This window comes from Chenopodium album, chromosome 15, assembly GCF_948465745.1.
Source record: "Chenopodium album chromosome 15, dcCheAlbu1.1, whole genome shotgun sequence".
NCBI lineage: Eukaryota > Viridiplantae > Streptophyta > Magnoliopsida > Caryophyllales > Amaranthaceae > Chenopodium > Chenopodium album.
In genome coordinates this window covers 51,776,752-51,800,916 of record NC_137848.1, presented here as the reverse complement: position 1 = coordinate 51,800,916, position 24,165 = coordinate 51,776,752, and the positions used below count along the sequence as shown (strand labels likewise).

The following is a 24,165-nucleotide window of genomic DNA, read 5'->3' as shown; positions in this document are numbered from 1 at the left end:
TATTGGTTTTCTCTTTCCGCTTTTTAATTTGGTAGATCTCCATGAGGTTGTTGTTAGGTGTTGTTTAGACTCTAACCATGAGTGGAGCTTAATTATTTGATAGTTGAGGTAGTAAAGGATAAAGGAGTGTTGTTGTAGGAGTATTGTTTTGTGTTAGTTTATGTCATAGGGGTTACAAGGTACTATAATGCCTTGTTTGGATTTGTTGTTGCCAGCAAAAAAAAAAAAAAAAAAAAAAAAAAAAACAAACAAAAAGATTTTAATAAGTGTGGTCTTTATTCAATGATTGAATGTGACAATTTTAATAAAATGAAGGAATTGAAATATGAAGCACAAATGTTGAAGTTGAATCAAGTAGAAAGTGTAGCAACATGATATATTGATATGATCATAATACATACATAACACGCCAGGGGCGGAATTATGTGTGCACACTAATGCACGTGCATCATCAGCCCAAAAAAAGTTCCTTTTTTTAAAAAAAAAAAAAGAGACCTGCTATTATAGATAACAGGTCTTTGATATTGACCACGCTCGCACACACGTATAAAAAAACCAATGAAAAAAAAAAAAAAAACCGAAGATCATCCTCATGGAGATGGAGGAGGAAGTCCAATCGGTAAAATGCAAAAGTAAATCTCTGATGTTTGGGATACGGAAAACTGTCTAACGACAGCGATGCGGTCACGGTTAGATGCTGCACCGGTAGCAGTAGCGCGAACTTGTTTCAATTCATCAACCATTTTTCGTTCGTGAACCTTGAGGCACTCCCTGATGGTCGTAACCTTATCTAGCTCGTTTGGAAGGCATAAGCCACGCTGTATTAACTTAGAATTAAACTCATCTAAGAGTTGATTTGATAATGAATGAATTTCCACTGTATCACTTACTTCGTCTAAATTCTCCGCCAGTAATAATTTATTCGAAGTAGAAGTTCCTATAACCTCAATAAAATGAAGGAATACTTCCTCTGGGCACCTTTTATTAAGCTGCTCCTGAGCTGCAACAAGTACAACTACATTATGACTGCTTATTACCACAATTAGTATCACCACTAACATCCCCACCATCTTGCTTTGTTCTTTTGCTCCCATTTTCTATTTTTCTACTGATACATTACACCTTATCAATATATATATATAGAGACTTCTTTATTCACTTATTGACTCATTCTCTCGCTTTAATTTAATTTGATCGTTTATTTATTTTTTTTATTAAGCCCAACGGTTTTACGTGCTTTCCATTTAGTACTAGTGAATATGGTTCGGGCGTTGTCTCAAGTTACTACTTTTGACCCTTTTGTAATTGTGCAACTGTTAATTTTTTATAAGGTTTTAATGGTGGAGTATGTATTTTCAATACTTTTGTAGTATAATATTAATTTACTTGTGTGCAAGATTAAAGCATAAGTGACAATTAGGCTAGATGGTTAAACAATGATCTTTCCTCTAACAGGTTAAGAGTTCAAACCTTTTTATCCATAATTTTGTAAAATTTAACATAAAAACATAAACAAATCCCATCATCATATCAACACAAATTCTTATATACGTCAGCCATTATAGAGTTACTTCATTAGTATGGATTACCACACCGTGTGGTCAGTCATCATGAAGTTAATTTTATGACTTCTTTATCCACTCATTGAATCATTCTCTCGTTTGCCTTAATTAATTGTGCGTATTGATATATTTTTTTAAGTCTAATTATTTTACGTGCTTTCCATTTACTGTTTTTTATTTTTTTTTTAAAAAAAAATTGATATATTCTTACGTTATTTAATTACTCCATAATTTTTTATTCCGATCCTTTGCATAAACAACCATTAATTGATTAATTAATATTTCTTAAAAAAAATGATTAATTAATAAATCATTTAAAAATAAAAATAATAACCAAACTGATGTTCCAGGCTTCCACCATATCATATTCCACGTCTTTCAACTCCTAAAAGCCAGCAAATCATAATCTTTTAAAGATTGAGATTTATAAAATGATTATGATCTTATATTTTTAATTTCACAACTTGTCAATGGACGCATTGATTTGATAGGACAACGCATTGCTTTAACCATTAATCATATATATAAGCCCTTTATATATGTGTAACAAACTAAACAATTTGCGAGAAAACGACTAACCGTAATTTTGGGTTAAATGTGAATGAAAAGATATTGGCAATTAAAACTTGGCCTACTTTTAAAGAGAATTGATCCTCTCAACTTTTACAAAAAGAGATTCAAGCAACTTAGGTCTAGCTCACGTTGATCTTTCGCCCTTTTTTAATTATAGGGCACATGATATAATCTATAAACCCTAAATAATTAGCTAACAAAATGCCTTAGATAAGATTCATAAGAATATGAATAAAAGAAAATTTTTCCTTATCTTTATCCTAACTAATTAACCACACGACTACTAATAAAATAAATATTAAGTTTTGTATGCGAAGGTCACACCATGTGACCACTAACGAAGTAACCCTCAAGTCGCTCATAATGGATGGCCACACCGTGTGGCCAACCGCAGTCTACATATAAGAATTTGTGCAATATAAAACACTACTAACAAAAACCAAATATAGAAAATAAATCTATGGTCTTAATTATCAAGAACTTTAAAAAAAAAGGCAAGAAATTAAGCCCCAAGAATGACTTCTTGATGCTTGACACGCATCAAGTATCGTACAATATAAACTTTAGAGTTGTTGATAACTATCAGTTAGTTCTTCGTAATAGTAAATAGTAATGCTTAGCAGTATAGATCAGCAGTATAAGAGTTTGACAAAGTAGTAATGCTCACCGTACCAATGGGGAGTCAAACAAATTTAACCATGTTAATCTTTTGTGTATGAATGAATTAAGTTTTAGTGAGGGTACATCAAATGGGTTATTGCATACGGACCCTACCTCACGTACATGATGCACGCATCATGACTAGTCATTCATTATAGAACTAATAGAAGAGTAATAGAATTCAGATTTCATGTTCCATCCATAGAAATAAGATCGAGCCTTAGAATTGACTCCTTTGATACATAGAGTAATTAGAATGAAAGTATACCTACATAACATATTAACATACAAATGTAAATAGACATACATATATACATTGATACATACATAACGTCGTTGAAGATCAGTCAAGGCTTATTATTGAAATCATAATAGCATGGAGCAACGAGTAACACGTGCACTTTGGGATATGCCAAACTCGATGATCGCGAGCTTTATTGCCTGTTTACCAAATCGAGAGTATTTACGATACACATATATCAAATGATCAAGCTTGCGTTGTTGATCCTTCATGAGACAATTAATGAAGGCCCTAAAATGATCTACCTCGTTTGGTAGGCATTGGCCATTCTTTAATGTATCAAAATAAAACTCATCAACGTAGTGATTGAATTTCAATAATTCTTTGTTTACATTAATATTGTTAATCTCGTCTAATCTCCAAGAGAGGTTTTGTATCAAAACACCATATCGTCCCACTAATAGTCGGCGTTGAGCTAATAGTTTCTCTTTGCAGCTTCTAGGCTGCGCCTCAGCAACATTACTACAACTGCTTAATACCACAATTATTAGCATCACCGCCACTAACATCCCAACCATCTGCTTCTTTCGTTTCTCTGCCCCCATTTTCTACTTTTTTTTTTTTTTTTTTTTTTTTTTTTCCAAATGACTAGATTACTATTTGCTTTATCAACAATTCAATATATATACGTCTAGATATATGTACATCAAGATCCAATGAGATCTAATATTACTACTTTATTCACTCGTTTATCTCTGATTTTGATAAAATACATACGTTGCCTTAATTAATTAATTCGTTTTTTATTTATTTTTGAGGAAATATTTTCTTTTTTATTTAATTCAACAGTTTTACGTGCTTTCCACTTTTTTTTTCTTTTTTTTTCTTTTTGGGTTTAATTTTAATGCATTCTTAAATTATTAATTTATTATTCGTATATTATGTTGTTTATTGTATACGATTCAACCCTATTCATTCCACCTTATTTTTATCAAACTTAAATTATTTTTATTAAAGTTTAATTATTTTTACTAGCTTTTCCTTAAAAAAAATATTTTTACTAGCTGAATTGAAATTATTTTTACTTGTTCTCTATAATATTGTTTTTCTTTGAAATTACTGATTTTTATTGAATTGGAATTATTTTTACTGATTATTATTTTTTAAGGTGAAGTAAATTTGCCATATTGTCTAATATTTTGTCTCTTACTAAATTAATTATTGCCTTTCTTATTAAATAAATAAATAAAAATCAATCAATAAATCAGTAAAAACTAGAGTTGGCAATCTCTGACACAACATATATAACAACACTACGAAAAAAAATTGACATAATACGAACACAACATTATTAAGAGATAATACGAAATATACACCACACACCCGTCTCGAAACCAATATAAACATGAGTCAGTTTGATAAATTGGTCAAATTATGTAATTATCCGCCAAAAATTTCCAGATATTCTTAGGTGGATTCGGAAATTTTAAGCGGATCCTAATTTTTTAGGCGGATGTTTTATTTCAAATCTTTTTTTTAAAAAAAAAGTACGACGACTTACAGATTCCTCCGACGAAGCCTTCGGTATCCGAACGTTGTCATCATCCATCGTCCTAAACCCGTCGCTAATGCTTAATAAATTTTTTTAAAAAAAACTCGGATTTTTGGTGGTAGATCGAATGTGGTGGGGTTGGGATTTTTTTTTTTACCACGTAGTAGTAAGTGGAGGGGTAGGGAATGATATTATACCATTATATACTACAACTTACACAAAGGGCAATATCATCCGTCAATGTCAAAAAGGGAGTGATGCCCTGTAAAATGGGAGCGTTGTTTAGCAGTTCACATGAGGTAACCCCTATAACACTCACCAAGTAATCCCTATAATATTGACCAAATAACTTCTATAACACAGACCGAGTAACCCTTGTAACATTGGCCAATTAACCCCTATAACACTAAATGATGAGTAACCCACGTAACACTAACGAAGTATATTATGGCTGACCACACAGTGTGGCTAGCCACATACGTAGTATATGATGAATTTGTGTTAGTCATATTATTGTAATAAAAATTGAATTTTAATTAAGTATACATTGAAATGAATCTAACAAGATCCCACATGAATCACAAAGGTTTAGTTAAAACAAAATTAATGAATAGTATTAAAAGTTAAAACGTGTCATCTAACTTGGAACGAAACGAAGTAATAAATTGAGAAAATACAAGCTTATCTTCCTAATAAACATAAAAAGTGTTTATCTAGTGGCGTGTTTTAAATAAGTCAACAATTTTTATTAAATACGAGTCCCATTAATGTTAATTTATTTATGCACATGCCATACCAACTTAGATATTTTATTAATTTTTTTTACAAAAATGCCACTGAATACATCATTTTTGTTTATCACGAAGATAAAGAGACTTCCTCTAATAAATTTACTATTTTAACATTTAAGTTTTACAAAGTTTTTTTTTTTCCTAGCCTAGGTTAAGTTGAATTTTCTCTTATATTTTTCTCTTGATTTTCTTAACCCTTTCCAAAACCCTTGAATACAACTGACAAACATACACCTTCCCCTCCAATTTTCCTGCCGCCATCTTCCCGTCGACGTCTTACTCACCGACGGCCGCAACCGCTATTTCACGGTCACAACTCTTTCTATCTCCTCCGCTTTAATTTCTGTTAGTAATTCAATCTTCAATTATCATTGAAAAAATTGCCCCTTTATTCATTGCAGTTTTCGAATTCGCCGCTAAAAGTGTGAGAAATCTGTTAAAAAATGGTGGTTAGAGCGGAGAAGATTGTTCCTGCTACTGAGCAGGTATGTTTTAGCTTGAATTTTCGAGTTAAAGTTTGATTTTTTAGGGTTTATTGCTTTATATTTATGCTTTTTTTGATATATATTTATGAGAGAAACTACTATGCTATGTTGTAATATGTTGAATATCGGAATGTGGCCTATTAAAGAGTGACGGAGAACAAATTAGGTTTGCATTGGTTTTTTTTTTTTTTTTTTTTTTTTTTTTTTTTTTTTTTTTTTGTGGGGGGTGGTGGTGTGGACTTAACAAGAAGAGAATGACTATCTGGAATTAACTTAAGCTGTGTTTGATTTAGTGAAAACCCACAATTATTAAATTGAACGTATCGGTGGAGCAAATTCGCGAGGATATTAGTTAGTGAATGGATCAATTTGTTATCCATGGCTAGGAATTTGTATGTGGAGCTAGTGGAGAGTCTAGTAGCATAATGAAGGCAAGCCATTATGTGTACGATATACTGTTGTTATAGTCATGTCAGAAGTTCGTATAAAGGATTGAGCGCAAACACGAGTTTTGTGGGTTAAAAGAAAAGATGAATGTAATCAATTTTGATTGAATGGAAAGCTATAGCTTTCGTGGACTTAGCGTGTAAATTGTATGCTGTCACCTAATTTTTCCAAGGCATTTGTATCTAGTGAGTAGTGACTCTCCTTTGCAATGTTATTGTCGGGCCTATGTTTCATGTGTTTGAGAATCATGAGTCCCTTAGTCAGGTCCATCATAAATTTCAGTTCTGGGAACTCATTCATTTTATTTCTTTCAGACAAAGTTCTGGTGGCTTTGTGTGTGTTTTTTTCCGTCAATTTTTTTGAGCAATGATAATAAAATTTGAGGGTTTCTGTGCAGGATGATGAGGAGTTGGATGTAAATATAAAGAAGTATCTTAGAGGTGAAAGTGCTAATTTGGAGGTATGTGTATCTGTTCCTTTTGTCATCCTTTTTATTCTTTCATTGGTCTGGTGTTACTGTAGCTTCCGGATGGTGAACATTTTGACTTGAGTCATGATATTTCTCTGTTTCATTCCGTGTTGATTCTATTTAATAATTATGTTTATTATTATTTCAGGCTTTGCAGGATAAAAAATTGAAGGGACAGCTTGCTGTTAAAGAAGAGTTGTATAAACGCTCTGCAAAAACAGCAGCGAATGTCGAAAAGGTCACCTTTCGAATCCTTTTATGCACTGAAACTCTTCCCCACTTATATTATTATTAGGATTTTAGTTATGTTTTATAAATGTTCTTTCTTTTTCATGGTTTTTAAAACACATTATGCAGAACAAAATCCCTTTTTAAAGATTACTAAATAATGTTAAGAACATGTAACATACAAGTAGGGGCATTTGGGTATTGATATGTATTGTAAGTTTATGATCTTGAGTATATCCCTGAAAACTATCTACAATTTGAGATTACAGAGAATACAGACTACAGAGTGCAGTAGTTGTTTATGAAGCCATTGATTGAATTCCTTTTAGATTGATTACTTAGCATACTTTGTCCTCACTAGGGAGTGAGGGACATTCCAATCATGAGCAGGTCATTTCTGCTATGTCTTATTTGATTTGCCTTGTGCCATGCAATTCATATTTGAGATTTGAGACATATCTTCCTTCTGTATCTTAATGCCACAGTCTTATTCATACTTTATTGCTGCACTCTTAATGTCTTTTCATTTTAAAAGATTGACATAATGTGTTGCTTAGAGCTCTTGCCGCTATTCTTTATAATGTACTTGTGTTTTTTTTTTGTTTTTTTTTTAATTTATTTTATAAATCATTCAATCTTGCTTCCTGTAATTGGTAGAGGCCATGAATGTTTCTATGAATGTCTTCCGAGTATAATTTCTGGAGGACTTTGAGGCATATGAATGGCCTTCATGCTTGTTGTTTTGGAATTGCACGTCTTATGGTCAACTTTGTTGTTTTATTCCTAGTATAGGCCATTGCATTGATATTCATTTATTGCTAATCAAATTAATAAATGCTCTTTTTGTCCTTCAGCTTCTTGGTCGAGATTAATAGAAAAAAGAGAAATATTATTAATTGACACCTTTTGGATTCAGTTCTCTTTAATTACCCTTTTTTGGAAAAACAAAATAGCAATCAATTTTCAGTTACACACCTATTTTCATCTTCATTCTAGTAGCAGTAACTTGTGGGTTGGCAACAATGTTCTATTCTTTCCTTCTTCTCTTGGAGAAACTGAGGGTTGTCCTGTAATAGAACATCAGCCAGGGATGGTTTTATGTGGGTGTGTGGGAAGGGTGGTGGTGGTAGAGGAGTTTGGACTGAATGGGTTATAGTAAGGAGGTTTTTGTTCTGTTTTGTAATTGGCATGAAGGAAGAGCAGAAGAGTGGGGTGGGTGGGTTGGTTGTTGGGAGGAGTTAGGGTTGGATGGGTTATAGAAAGGAGGTATTTGATCTTCTGTTTTTGTAACCTTATATATGAACAAAAGACTTGAAAAAGTGGTACTTTGTCTCTAGATAACTGAATCGGCTAGACTTTACAGACCATTATTTTCTATTTTAATTCAGAACAAAAATTTCTTTCTTTGGTAACAACATGGAAAAGTTGTCATTTTGATAAATGTGTATATTCTTTTTGGTGTGATATATTGTACAATAATATACAGTTCCCTTGGTAACATGCTTTGTCTAATCTTTCAGTGGCTTCTGCCTTCAGAAGGTGGTTTTTTGGAGCCTGATGGTATAGAAAAGACATGGAGGATAAAACAGGAGGCTATCGGCAAAGAAGTTGATATTCTAAGTTTAAAGAACCAATTCGATATGGTGTTACCAGGTTGTTATTCTATTTCTGATAACTGTTTGATGAAAATTATCTAGTTAAGGAGTCAACATATAGTTTCGTGGGTTTTAATGAAGAGCATTCATATCTGTTTTTGAAGCTTGCTGTATGAATTGGAATTAAAACTTTGAATACTCAAAAAGGACAAGAAACAACCAATGCTTTTATGTGTGTATGTGGGAGGATGTAGTTACTCAGAAGAAGAGATGTTAAATTTGTGATAGTTTTCCTTAAAAACCCGGATTTTGATAAGGCTTGAGGTGTCATGCTTTTCACTACAGATGTTTGGCTGAAGTATCTTTGCTTGTCTGAAATGGCTCTCAGACAATTACTAGTTGTATGAGTCTTGTTGCAGTTCCTGCTGGCCTTTGTTTTGAATATTTGGAAATCCTTTTGACTAATGTAGCCTTTTAACTCATAATTATTCTTGCAAATTTAAGATGTTGCCTTTTCTGATGTTCTTTGTTTCCTATCCTTGATTTCAGATCTTGGCCCATACAAGCTTGATTTTACCCCAAGTGGGCGTTATATGGCAATTGCAGGGCGCAAGGGCCATTTAGGTGTCCTTGATGTGAAAAATATGAATTTGATTAAGGAATTTCAGGTGTGTTGCAGCCTTGGGGGCAGAATTCCTATCAGAATTCTTCCCTTGTGCTAATTGTTATCGCTTGTATAATAATATGCATCCTTTAACCGTACTTGACTAAGGATTATTGATCGTCTTAGGTACAGGAAACTGTACGAGATGTCGTGTTCTTGCACAATGAGCTGTATTTTGCTGCTGCTCAAAAGAAGTGAGATTTTCCTGCTTCTTTTCATCTTAAATTCTTAATGGTGCTTTTCTCTGAATAAATATCATTTTGTGCTTGAAATTGCTCAAACTTGTGAGCTCTGTGATTTTACTGGGAGCTTTGCGAGGATCCTTTGATTCTTCTCTATCATCTCTATATTTTATTGGTTCCATGAGGTTGATGTCGGACCCCCTATGGTTGACGCATTATCCCTGCCTAACCGAGGAGATCACTGTCAGTACTGAGAAGTAGGGATCTGTACCATTGTACGCAATCTGAAATAAATCTTTATTTTCAGGATTGGTTGGTTAGAGACTTCTGTACACCAGGAATGATTAATGAAAGATTATAACTGTGAAGTTGTTTGCTAGAAATTTAGAATACTTGTGACACAGCTAAGTTTTATACATCTGCACTGTTTCTGTGGGATTACTATCATCTTTCACGTATCCATACTTTCTATTGAGATGACATGATGCACCTGTTCCTCTTGAAGGGGAGTAAAAACCCAATAGGGTATGAAGGGAAACTGAGTGTGTTGTCTTAAGTTTCTCAACCATGATCTAAACATCCAAATCTAAAGAATGAGACAGGTGACGCATACTGTAGTTGCTTTATGCCCGTTAAAGCTACATAAAAGCAGAATATGAAAGGTAGAGTAGGGAGGTTTGTGTAACAGACTAACAGTGTAGAGAGGTTGAGATACTCTTATTAATTTTTAAATTAAGGATGTCTCGATATCCATTCATCTTGTTTTAGTGGTCATAAACTACTACTCAATTCAAGGAATGTTGTTGGATGATTGAAATAGTCAACCACAGTTACACCATGCTGTTACAATAACTGAAGGCTTTCTAGAGACCTTTACTAATGATAAGCTGTTTGTAAGAACTATATAAGATTACTCTAGTAATAAGTGAACCATATATTCTGAAGTGGAGTTTTTACCATTCTGCCATTTGTAGAAGATGGTCTACTTGTGTTATGCTGGTGGAAGCTGGTCTATGTGGAATATTGGTCATTGCATGTTCTTGTTGGCAAATTTTTATCTTTCATCCCTATACTTGTGATCATAAGCGAAAAACATGTGTCCGACTATTATTTTTTTTCAACAGTCGAGCCTAATCCAGCAATGCAGTTGCAGTTTGTCTTGTAAAGTCTAGTTACATGGCACTATTCCTGTCAATTTTAGTCATTCTAACTACATTATCCAAACTTTCATTATTTTCCATAAACAGGTTTTGATTTGGGTCAGTTTGGTAGTGGACCAGTTTTTGTTGCAGCGTCCATTAAATGTATTGTGTTTGTTAGCAAATTCTGACTTTGCTGCTTCATATCTGCTATGACAACTACTTCACAACATACTTTCTGTATTTTCTGAGCTTTCACACTTGAAATTTTGGCAGGTACCCCTACATATATAACATAGACGGTGTTGAGCTTCACTGTTTGAAGGTCAGGATGCTTCATTCGTGCCTCAGTTTCTATAGTCTTTCATATTTCTTTCCTTATTAAGAAGTGTCCTATTCTCATTTTGTTTTCATATACAAATTGAATTGAACCAACTTTCTTTCACCTTGTGATGCTGTCCCTGATCCCTTCATTGGCTTCATTTATTGAAACTGCAGAAACTTTTTTGGTTTTATTTTTGGTTTCCTCATATGTTTTGGATAATACATGCTGCATGACTGCTTTGGAGTTACTGTTTGATAGACCTTGGTATTACATATTTTTTTTTGGCAGGTTTCTAAGTTTATACTGTTCTTTTGTATGGTAAGAAACCTGACTTCTCTGCTGATGTATGTCTTGATAAAGACAACTATTTGAATTCAGGGTAGATTATAATTTGCCTCCTTAATGTCGGGAAATTTCTTCACAATCCCACACTGACAACCTTGACAGTTGAAAATTATCATATTTTGCTGCTACTCTGATATTTTCTTATCCTGCACGGCTGCATTCTATGTACTACTAAAACACGTACGGTGTACTCGCACTTTCAACTGGGTCTATGGAGTATATACTATCACACTTTCAACTGCTATCATTTTTTTGAGAAGGCAAGAAAGGGTAAACCATGAACATGCCTGATTGTAGCTAACATACTAAAACACGTACGGTGTACTCGCACTGCGTAACCTTAAAAGGCATGAATGTGTGTGCTCTTGATATAAAATGTGCTATCCTTCTCTTAACTTAGTCAAAACATATAAATTTCAATCTTTCCTGGCCTTTGGTTGTCCAAGACCTCACATTCTTTTGGAGTGGCAGTTAATTTTTGGCAATTTTGAGGTGAATTAGTTTATCAGGTCATTGGTGTTTCATAAATGAATGGAGTGGCTTTTTTTTTTTTTTTTTTTTTTTTTTTTTTTTTTTTTTTAACTTTTCACAGTGGAGGTGATTAGGTGAAAAATGAGATTTGTTAAATACCTGGGATTTGGGGTGATGCCGTGATGGTATTGCCAAAACTTGGAACTTTCTGTTATTTACCCTTGAATAGGTTTTAGGCTGTTGGATTTATCTCTGTTGATGCTTTGTTTCCACAACTTCTCTCCCCTTCTATTAGTGCTTTATTGCCTTTTGTCTTTTATGGTAGGGTACTCGGGCTCCCTTGCCTCCTACTTGTTAACTAGAGCCATTGAACCATCCTAAACCATACTGTTAGAGTTGTTGCTTTCAAGTTTTGGTTTGTTGTACCATGCTCTAGCTGTCCTACTCTGCAAGTGTTATTAATCTTCTTTGGTATAATTCTTTATTTTTAGTATAATGGCTTTTTGAATTTCCAAAGACTATTGGCATTGGCCAGTGAAGTTGAAAGAATCATTATTGACAATATTTGGAAATTGGATAGTGGTTATTTAGTATTGTTGGATTGAAAATAACACTAGAACTCTCTTATTTCACTTGGCCTGTTTTTGATCAATAAGTGTACTTGCTGAAGATAATTGGATCCTCTTTTGTTTTTCTTTTATTTTCCTATTCTTTTAAATTACCGGATCATGACTGCCGGTGAGTCCTGATTTGCTTTCTTGTGTTAGGGAGTTCACCTTATTTTAATGAATTTTTTCTCCTACACTGTAAATAATCATGTATTAATTTTGCACTTCATATTTAGGAACATGGGTCTGTATCGAAGCTTCAATTCTTAAGGAACCACTTCCTTTTGGCATCTATTAATAAATTTGGACAGCTTCGTTACCAAGACGTTACAATGGGTACAATGATTGCTAATTACCGGACTGGTCTAGGTCGTACAGATGTGATGCAGGCAAATCCTTACAACGGTATCATTGCATTAGGTCATTCCAATGGCTCATCTACCATGTGGAAGCCTACGAGCCCCAATCCTATCGTCAAAATGCTCTGTCATCATGGACCATTAACAGCATTGGCTTTCCATCCAAATGGACATCTTATGGCAACTGCGGGAATGGAGAAAAAAATCAAATTATGGGATTTGAGAAAATTTGAGGTTCTTCAGACGATGCCAGGTCATGCAAAATCTTTGGAATTCAGTCAGAGAGGTTTGCTTGCTGCGTCAACTGGGTCATTTGTACAAGTTTTCAAAGATGCTTCAGGGTCTCAGAATTACAGTCGTTACATGAGCCATTCTATGGCGAAAGGCTATCAGATACAAGAGGTTTCTTTTCGACCATATGAAGATGTTCTTGGAATAGGACATTCAATGGGATGGTCATCAATTTTAATTCCTGGTTCTGGAGAACCAAACTTTGACTCATGGGTAGCTAATCCATTTGAAACATCGAAACAGAGGCGTGAAAAAGAAGTGCGTTCTCTCTTGGAGAAGCTTCCCCCAGAGTCTATCATGTTGGATCCTAAGAAAATTGGGACTGTAAAGCCACCTAAAAAGGACAAACCAACTCGGAAAGATAGAGAAGAAGAGATGGAGGCTGCAGTAGAAGCAGCCAAGGGCAAGAAGTTGAAGAACAAAACCAAAGGTAGGAACAAAGACGGTAAAAGAGCAAAGAAGAAGCAGGAGATTGTTGCGAATGCAAAGAAGCAAATTATCGAACAGAATATGAAGGAGAACGAAGAGCTGTCAAAAAAGAAAAGGAAAAGAATCAGCGAAGAAGGAGCTGAGCTACCGAAATCACTGCAGCGATTTGCCAAGAAGAAAGCCGATTAATTTCAACCAAACACTGTAAAAAATTTTGATCCCAGGTAACTGTCCTGTTTCGTTTCTTCAGTCTTCTATTTTGGATGTAACATGTCACCACTCTTTAGGCTTGTGTTTTCGAGTTCCCCTGTAAAATTTTGTTTCTGATTTTTGTTGTTTTTTTTTTTTTTTCCTCCATAGCTTAAATTATTGAATAGAACATGGAAAATCTATAGATTATTAGAGCATATTTGTATTGAGGCCAAAATTCCAGCCTACTTTCGATAATTTATCAACGTGGTCTTGTTTCATTTAGAAAATTCGCAAAAAATTGGTGACCACAAAATTTGTGCAAACATTCTCTCAATTCCGAAATAGATCGAATCATCAAAGAAAATGGACCCTCAATCTTCTCTCTTCCATATTCCCAGTTCATCTTTGCTTATCCTTTTGTTTGAGAGCTGTCCTTTCTTTACTGCTACTGCTCACTAGTATGAGTTCAGGATTTGCTTCCCTTACTACAAACATGGGCTGTCACCCAAAATATTATTCGAATAATATACACCACATGTATAACTATGCTGCGTTATTCATATTGTATTGGAATTATTATCACTCTTTCTGACGTTATTGTCCCACTTCTATTCATTAGTGAAACAAATATGATCCAAAGTAGGACCTCGGGAAGTAGTAAGGTTCATCTATTCGATTATGGATACTCCCTTCATTCCCGAATTTTCGACTACTTGCTTTCTATTTTGGGTTAGAAAGTTCGACTCACTTTTAACCTCCTCTTTTTGTACACCATTTCATATTCGCACTTCTTAATTCACCTATTTTCTTACACTCACCTACCTTTATTTTGTTACGCTGGGTGTCACTTTCATTGATTTCGAAAATAGTTTGTGATATACAGTAGTAGTTTCAAAATTAGGAGACGAAGATGAGACACGAATTGGTTAAATGGAACATAAAGTAGGATGCATAATATCAACCTTGATTTGTAGTAGGTGTCACTTATTAGGTCTAGTTGTAACTATCCCTTTGTCTTAAATATAGGTTTGAGCATTTTATTATGCGGTCCAAACTTAGCTTCTATCATTGTCGTAAAGCAACTTTGTCGTGTATGAGAGAAAACTTGCAACCTTGAATCATAATCCATTATTCTCAACTCTCAATTAGCAATTTAGCGTTGAAGAAAAAGTGAGTTAGGTTTGAAATCGAGTCATTATACGAACTTGGTTAGTACTTAAAAATTAATTAATTTGGCTTTTAAAGTTATTATCATCAACCAAAAAAAACTCAAGAAACTCTTCTAAAATTAGAATTTTGTCTGTGGTTCACATGAGAATTTCTACTTATCAAGAAGAAATTAGGTAAAAGAAATTTCTTCATTATGCGGCGAGTGTAAACTCTTAAGAAGTTTCACTTCCCCCATTTTACCATACTTTCGTCAACCAAACAAGTAACACACCTAATTTGTAAAGTCTCACTTTCCATTTTTTTATTTTTAATTTTTTTTATTGTCAATCAAACAAGCACCATATATATTAGGGCCTGTTCACATCTACTAAACTGAGTTGAACTGATTGGAGCTGAATTGAACTGAACTGATCTGAACTGAACTGAACTGAATAGAGCTAAAATGAATATTTTATGAGAGAAGGAAATTAGGAGCTGAATTGAAATAAGCAGAACTGATTGGAGCTGAACTGAACTGATTAGAGCTGAATTGAAGTGAACTGAACTGAAATTAAGCTGAAGTGAACAGACCCTTAGATAAAGCACACGAACAAGCCAACTGTGGAGATTAGAATCTAATCATAATCTTTGACAACTATCAAAAGAGCAATCAATTGAATTAGCATTGTATACCAAAGCCAAAATTGCGCTAGTCATTTCATACTTTGGATATTATAGGCAACAATGACTAATTTCATGTTGAGAAAAACTTTGATCCAACTTTTAGTACTTGGTTTTATCTTGTAATTATGATATGTAATTATAAGTTGCCCCAATTTGCATGTAAATGTCACGTTCAGCAATGTGAGGTACCATGAAGCGTTGTAATCCTTCACTAAATAGCATTATGCCTCCCAACAACTTCATTTTGCCAAAAAGTCTCTACACTGGGGAATACCCTTTTCCCAATTATTTTTAGTTTTGATTATTTACTTTTTTCTTTCTTTTCTTTTCTTTTTTATTTTTAGTTTTATTTATTTATTTGTGGGTGACCTAATCACCCAAGTACATTACATAATTTCCAACTGTAACCAAAATGTGATTAATTTAAGTGTCATTAATATTAATATCAAGTGCTATTGCTTGATTGGAAAATATTTTCGATGGCCTATAAAATTGCGCGTAATTATTGTACTACATGATTATATGTGTTATATCATACATAGTTATACACTCAAGTTACGTTGGCCTAAGTGTGTTTAATACGTCGTACATCATATGTACCAAGTTAATGATTTATGAGATTTTATGAAGTTTAGTTTGATTTAATTTTAAATGATGATGTTATTGCGCATCACCTAATTTAGTTAGTATAGTCTGATTGACCGTTGTCCTACGAATTCTATGAACCGTCAATATAATACACTAACTATATTAAGCAAACAAGATTTGGCAGATTGCTCATAATAGGTGATTTATTTCATAACCCTTTTTCCCCACAACTATAATGAATTAATTAGAGCATAAAATTTAAATTTATAATTACTCGTATTAAAGATTAAGCAATGTATAGATCACTTTAAATGTATTTAACTAATTCACCTTATTGGGTAATAAATACTCGATCTTAAAGTATAGTAAATGCTACTTTATCCATAATTATGGAGTAATTAACGCCATATGTCAACATTGTACTATATGCTACAATTACTTAGGCTTTAATGATTTATATATTTTTTGAAAGTAAAATAGGAAAATTACACACATAAGTACTTAGTACGTAACTAAGAGTCTAAGACTTCGTTTTTTGGAGGAACTAGAGTGAAAAATAAAAAAATTGAGAAGAAACTAAGGCATTCAAATCCTTTCGTTACAAAAGAAAATTATTTTCCACCATTAAATTAGAAATTACTCCGTATTATTCCGATTACAAACCACTCCGTAATCTGTATACAAACACTCCAAATAACAACAAAATTTTTTGCTTTCTTCTCTCTGCATGTTCATTGCATTAACACTTTTTTCCTTCCTTTGTCAAAAAAAAAAAAAAAAAAAAAAAAATTGTTCTCTCCTCATCAAATAATTTTGTAGTTTAACTAATCATTAGTACTTAACGATTAGTTAATATGTTTACTACTTAAACACCCAAAACCAATATAAAATTAGCCAATTAAGATTCTTCTACAAACTTCAAAGTCAATTTCATAAAAAAAATGTTTATTTTAAGCATAATTCTGTAGGTAAATATATGGGGGACCATCAACGAACTAATTTAAATAACCAAAGAATGGAATTAAAAAATCCACTTTTAAATCAACAATCTATATAATTTAAATCTCAACATCATGATACTATTTTAGTCAATAAAACCAACATTTTTTTTTCCTTTTCTTTAAGAGAAGACTAAATTCATTTTGATGCTAACTCTTATACACCCATCTTCCATTTCTTGTCCCACATCACATCAATTCAACTAAAAAAAATCAAAACATACCCCATTTCTTTCTTGTCCTAAAAAGCATACTTATCATATACACACCCAAATGATATAATCCTAATCTCATAAAAGGAAAAAAAAAAAACTTTTTTTTTCTTTTTTTTTACCCTTTTTTTTGTGTTACCAATCTTACCATATAGTCCTAAAACATCGTTGTACTATTTTGTTGCTTAGTAGATAAATTATTGATCATCCAAAATTCATATAAACACTTGATGTTGGATATAAATGCAAAGCATCCAATCAAAATTAAACACTGCCCTTTCTTATTAAACATTAGCTTAAAAAATATGGATCAATTTCATGATCTTAAGCAACAACAAATTATTCCTAAACCAAAGTTTGATATCATAGACCCTTCCATAGTTAGAGCTCAATTCATATCTAAAAAAGATGTATCTTTCTCTTCTTACCTTCATCAAACACAAAATCATCAAAACAAGTACATTCCTCCTCAAACAGGACAAGTCAGAGCAGAGGATTCTGATCAAATTAGCATTTTTGATGCAGCAAAGTACTTCAGTGGTCTACATGATGATCAAAAAGAAGACAAAAACTCGAAGGGAGGACTCGATCACCTTGCTTCGATCCCCTCTAGGTTCTCCTCAGTATCATCATCCATCGACGATAATGGGAGTAACTATGGGGGGAGAAATAGTAATAGTAATAATAATTATAGAGCGAGGTCATTCCATGCAACTCCAACTGCCTCCTCGGAGGCTAGTTGGAATAGCCAGACGGGTTTGTTAGCAAACCCGCCTGGCTCTGCTGGAGTCTGTCTCACCAAAAATTTGTCCCCAAATAGTAGTACGACTAGTACTAGTAACGCCACCCCAAGATGGCCTAGGATAAGCACGAAATGGCTTATTCCTAGACGAAAATGCCCTTGTTCGGGGAAGAAATCCGTTCAAGTCGAAGAAAGGATCGAGTCCAACACACCTAGGATGGTTGATTTAAGAAGAAGTACTTCATCAAATGGTAGTTCAACAAATTACATATCTTCCTCTTGGTACTCTCCTAGACAAAATAGTCCCAAAAAAGGCGGTACGTATAAATCAAAATCCTTAACACCCTCAAATGTTACTATTCCCCCTGCCCAAGACCTTAAGAACAACTCAAACGGAATCAACCACGCCAACCACCACCATCACCACACGAACGGTGGCTATACAAGCAATGTCTCGAACCCCAATAAGGTTGTGTCCATGGGCCCCTTGAAGTCTTTTGCTAATCATTCAGAAATGATTGGTACTACTGCTACAACTGTCATAACTAATAATGTTGCTGCTGCTAAGGCCGCGGCTGTTGTAGGTGGTACAACAGGTTGTAATACTAACGGATTTACATTCCCAATCCTTGAAAACCCGCCAGTGGGGGTGAAGAAGATGTTCAATGTGATTGCAGAACCACCAAGGGAGTCATTAGAGGTGTATCAACCAAGGAGCCACTCGAGTCCTAAGTCACGAAGAACGAGCTACGAAGATGACAATGTACTTAGTGATGGAAGCTCAGACTTGTTTGAGATTGAGAGCTTTACAACTACATCATACCCTTGTAGGGATTCAATGGATGATGTGGTTGTTCCGGTTTCGAGTTTTAATACTAGTACAATGAAGAGACTTGGGATTGTTTGTAGGAGTAACATGAATAATATCAATCATTTGGATGAAAATGAGGGTTTAGATGAGCCTATGACACCTTCAGTAGCACCAACTGAGTGTTATGCACCTAGTGAGGTGAGCATTGATTGGAGTGTCACCACCGCCGAGGGCTATGACCGTGCTAGCCTTAGCAACTTCTCGGTGTCAGCGTCGGAAATAGGGCTATACGCCGCCATGAGGCGGGAATCGGAGAGAAATAATGGTGATGGTGGTGGTGGTGGTGGGGGTGGGAGTGGGAGTGATCATCAAGATAATAATAAGAGGAGTAGTAAAGGGGGTGGTGGGTTGTTGAGCTGTCGATGTGAGAAGGCGGTTAGCGTGGGACCGGGGCCAATAAAATGCTCGGCGGAGGGGGGCCCGCCGAGCACGGCCAGGCATGTGGGTGGTAGGGCAACTCAACAGGCTCATGGAGTAGCAGCCCATGTCAATGGGAGGTGGAAATAGGGAGAGACTTGGGTTGTGTCATGTAGAAAGGTCATGATCTAAGTTTTCTTTTGCCTATGCCTTTTGCAACATGATGAGGATTTGTCTAGGAGTACTAGTAAGTTGTCCTTAGATTCATTTTTATTTTTATTCATCAATGATGGCTTAATAATTTTTCTAAACAAAATTGGATTTTTATTTTTGTGGGATTATGTTTTGATTTTGTCGTTTGATTAGTGAGTATTGTGAGTAATTTGTTTTTGTAAGTTTGTGTGATTGAGATATAGTTGTTAGCTTGTTATATGTTTCTAGTGCTTATGCAATAATAGAACATTTTTTGAGAAACTTATATTACTGGTCCAAGTTTAAGTTCAATCTATTTACGTTATGCTTGTATTGGTTAATTTATGCTTATATATAGGAAATTTTCACATTTGCTACCAGCGAAAGGGCCCTAAATCACATTTGCTACCGGTTTAATTTTTTATTTTATATTACTACCACCTAAATCACCGTTTTTTAAAAATCACTACCACTTAACATTTTCCGTTACAATTTCCGTTAGTGACATCAACCACCCTCACTGCCACCCCTCCCTCCTCGAACACCCTCACTACCTCCCCGTTAGCCACCTTCGACCACCTCCCTACCCCCTGTCGGCGTCGGTAACAGCCCCACCACCTTCCCTTATCCCTTCCTCGCTGCCCCCACCCCCACCCATAAACACCAGCCCCGACACCACCCTTCCCCCACCCAAAACAGCCAAAACAACCACCCCCAACCCTTAAACACCAACCCCGACATCACCCCAACCGGAATCGAGCCGAAAACGGCCGATTTCCCCTATTCCCCAACCTAAATCGAACCTAAAACAACCGATTTCCCCCACCCTAACCTGAATCGAGACCGAAACAAAACCCTAAATTCAATTTGGGTGGTTTTGGGGTGGTGGACGAGCGGTTTAGGGTTTGTGAAGGCCGAGAACGGTAGGGGAAGGGGAGGGGGGTCGATTCGGTGGGGGGAACGGGGCTGGCGGGGACGGATTCCGGTGGGGGGAAGGGGAAAGGGGTGGGGGTCAGGGCAACGAGAACGGGGAAAGGGAAAGGGGGGTTCGTTTGGCTGCGTAGGGGTGGGGGAAAGGGATGGGGGTGGTACGCCCCGGCGCCAGCCGAAGCTCTGGGCACCGGCCGCCGGCAGGGGGGGAGGGCAGGGTGGTGGTAGTTGCAGGGAGGGGTGGCAGGGTATTGGGGAGGGTGGTTTATATATATATTTTTTTTTTTTAATTAATTTTTTATATTTTAAAAAAAAATTTATTATTTTTTTAATAAACTTAACGGAAATCTTAACGAATTCCGTTAAGTGGTAGTGATTTTTAAAAAACGGTGATTTAGGTGGTAGTAATATAAAATAAAAAATTAAACCGGTAGCAAATGTGATTTAGGGTCCTTTCGCTGGTAGCAAATGTGAAATTTTCCTTATATATATTATATTTTGTCATGTGCTTCAAAATTTTCTCTCCTCTCTAATTAAAAGGACATTCATTCACGTGTTCTGAAACTCCTCCGCCTAAGTAGTCATAGAAAGGGACTTTTTAAAATGTTGAGAAGGTGAGGAACTAAGGTTTGCAAGTTTATTAACAATTATGGTCATCATTGATTTGCACTCGACATGATTTTAAAGAAAACATAAGTAAATTAGGCCTCGAATCAAAGTGTTTGAGCACATCTCAATAATCATCATTTACTCTATATTATGGTCATGAATGTGGTGGTTGATCATGCAAAATGGTTATTGATGAGTTGGTAGAGACTCGAGAGGGAAGTTGTTACAAGTATTTAATTTGTGGACTTAATTTTTGGTGGTTCTATATATTATGAATAGAAGCCTTAGTTCCTAATTAAACAAATAGCCTTTTCAATTAAAAAGTACTTCGCATTAATTTTATCGTAATTTCTAGTTATAAGCCATTAAATTTGATACTTCGTATTATTTTTATTTTTTAAATTGAGGTTCATTTGATTTCAACAACGTTATCTTATTTATTGAGAAAATTTATCTTTATTGGCGATTATCTTAATCTATTACAGAGTACATACTCTGAGCTCATTTTATTTAATTCAAAATATACCTTATACGTGAAATTTCACTTCACAACCTCTCCACTCTCTAGTCGAATTCGATGAATATCGAGTCGAGCTAATTATAGTCTTTAGTTCAAAATAGGTGCATTCACACTATGAGTTAAATTGATCCAAACTTATAGCCATGCACCCCCTACTTCAATTATAGCACAAGAAAATCAAAAGCTATTACTTAAGATTAATTGAGAATTTTAGCATGGTAACCAGACAAAAATAAAGGTTGCGTTGTTAAATTAAACAAAAAAGAAAAAAATGATTAGAAGATGTTAAGAAAGAAATATAAAATAGGAAAGCCAAATCTAAGACAAAGAGATTAATTAAAGTAGTGAAAAGGAATGTATGCGCGGAAAGATGTCATCATTTCAAGTTGGTTAGGCCAATAATCCCTACATAACATAATTAAAATGATTAACTAGTAAATATTATACGAAGTAATAATAGAAAGATATTCTTTGTCTGTTGTTTAGCACTTTGAAGTCAAATAATTAAGTTATCACCCATTAATTAGTAGTAATATTGCATAGTTCATCTTATATTAAACTTTTAATTATTCTTAAAGCCAATTATATTTGGATTATACTTGGTACCAAATTGTACTTTTGTTCAATGAAAATAAAGATGCATATAACATGGTTGAGCACTCTTTTAGGAGATACCCTTTCTTTATGTTTTCTCTTTAAATTTGGTCACTTTTTTTAGGAGAAACTCAAGCTTAATAATAATTATAATATTCTTCTATTTCATAAAAATTGCAACACTTCTAACAGGAATAATAATATTTTATGTGATAGGAAAGAGTAGCAAGTGTTGTCGACTGATTTCTAAGAACTAGTACAAAGTAAGACGAAGTACTTCTTTTATTTTAAGGAAGATAGAAAGAAGGAAAAAAAAAAAGACTGTTGAATGAAGTACATGGATTACGCTGTAAAAGTTACTTAAAAATATAAAGAGGATTTTTCATTAATTCGAGTGTACCTTGTAAAATACCATCAATGTTATTATTTTTCCTATCTGCTCACAAGGCACAAGCACATAGGCAAAGAAATTAAAAGGTCTTAGTATGTACTTGGTATAATCGGATGGATGTACGGAGAAAAGTCACAGTACGAAAAACGCAAGATTTTTTTTGAAACACCCATGTAATAAATTATTGCAATTAGTGAAACATAAAAACTATTACTTGTATATACATGTACCTTGGTTAAAAAAAATGTATGTTAAGATAATAGAGGGATGGCATATATGGTCTGCCCATGATAGTTTGCTAATATAAACATCCAACCTTCCATCATGATTGATGTCTTGTCCCTTCTATTAGGTACTCTATGGGACAACTTTTTTTGTTGATTTCTTTTCATGATTAGTAATCTTGCTAGAAATTGCACATGACATAACTTAACTTAGAATAATATATGATCTAAATTTTATAATAATTTTAGTGATATAATTCGTGCAAGACATACACCAATCTTATCATAGCTAATTTATTATGATATTATCACATAATTTGAAAGGGTTCAATCATGTAATTTGACAGTTTCCTATGAAGTTGCTCCATAGTTTCAAATGTTTTTTCTTATGTAGAACCAAAATGAGAGATTCTACTTGTCTCTTCGAGAATGAGATATAATTAATTATTGTACAAGTTTCATACTCGTAACTTTCATTGTTCCTAATATTAATGGCCCTTAGCTGATATTTATTTTGTTTAAAAAAAAAAAAAAAAAAAAAAAAACAAAAAAAAAAAAAAAAAAAAAACCTAATGTATAAACTGTACTTCGTATAAGGTTCTTTCACAAGAATTATTGTAGAAACCTCAATATTAACCACTTTATTAGGTTTGATATTATTTCATAGCTAGTATCCTATAAGTTTGGACAAACATGGATTTTTAGCATAAACTATTATATATGCTTCATTAATATATATCACATCGGCATGAGTAACATATACTACTTATTGCACAATTATACAAGTATGTCATTAAATTCTAAGGATCTATTAGGTTCATTTTATTTAACATTATTTTTTTTTTTTTGGTAAAATAAGTTCATATAAGTTCAGACAATAATTTCATAAAAGTTCGGATAAAATAATTTCCATTAGATTAAGTTAAGACGCAATTTTTTTTTTTTTTTTTGAGAAAAGTTAAGACGCAATTTCAAACATATTTACACTATATTGTACATCGGCTATAAATTTGATATTGTACAACCGATCAAATCTTAACACCTTTCATTTATTTATTTATTTGGGGGAAAAAAAATGATTTTTTATCTGATACCACTATACTTTTGTTTTTTTATATGGTACCCAAATTTATTCTTTCTTCCACGTGGTACCACCCAAGAGTATAGTTAATCATAACAGTAACACTCTGTTAATTAAAACGTTAATTACGTTGTTAGTAACTGGATGGAAAATCTATTAAGTATTTTCTTTCTAATTAATATCCAAAATCCCCCACATAGAAGTGGTGGGAAAGTTTGTAACAATATTTATTTTCTTAGTAACAATCCAAAAACAAATACCCCAAATCAAAATAATCAAAACTCATATTGTTTTCTTCCCTTTCCTTAGATTTGGTATATATGTCCACAATTTTAGCTTCGTCTACTTTGAGATTTCATGGTAGTGAAAAAAAGTGGCCTAAAATTGTGGGTCTACCCTAAAATTTTTAGCCCAA

General features: G+C 34.0%; 2 protein-coding genes across 2 annotated transcripts; both read left to right on the top strand.

Annotated features, from left to right (window-relative positions):
• Positions 1-5,503: 5,503 nt before the first annotated feature.
• Positions 5,504-13,745, top strand: LOC145582546 (putative U3 small nucleolar RNA-associated protein 7). The gene is made up of 9 exons (XM_081639526.1): positions 5,504-5,688; positions 5,781-5,864; positions 6,709-6,771; positions 6,929-7,018; positions 8,529-8,661; positions 9,153-9,271; positions 9,394-9,461; positions 10,865-10,913; positions 12,574-13,745. The coding sequence occupies exons 2-9, from the start codon at positions 5,823-5,825 to the stop codon at positions 13,603-13,605; spliced, it is 1,596 nt and encodes a 531-aa protein (XP_081495652.1). The 5' UTR covers positions 5,504-5,688; positions 5,781-5,822; the 3' UTR covers positions 13,606-13,745.
• Positions 13,746-17,544: 3,799 nt separating this feature from the next.
• On the top strand, positions 17,545-19,359 carry LOC145581407 (uncharacterized). The gene has a single exon (XM_081638417.1). It carries the CDS (start codon positions 17,545-17,547, stop codon positions 19,357-19,359), a length of 1,815 nt encoding a protein of 604 aa, XP_081494543.1.
• Positions 19,360-24,165: the final 4,806 nt, after the last annotated feature.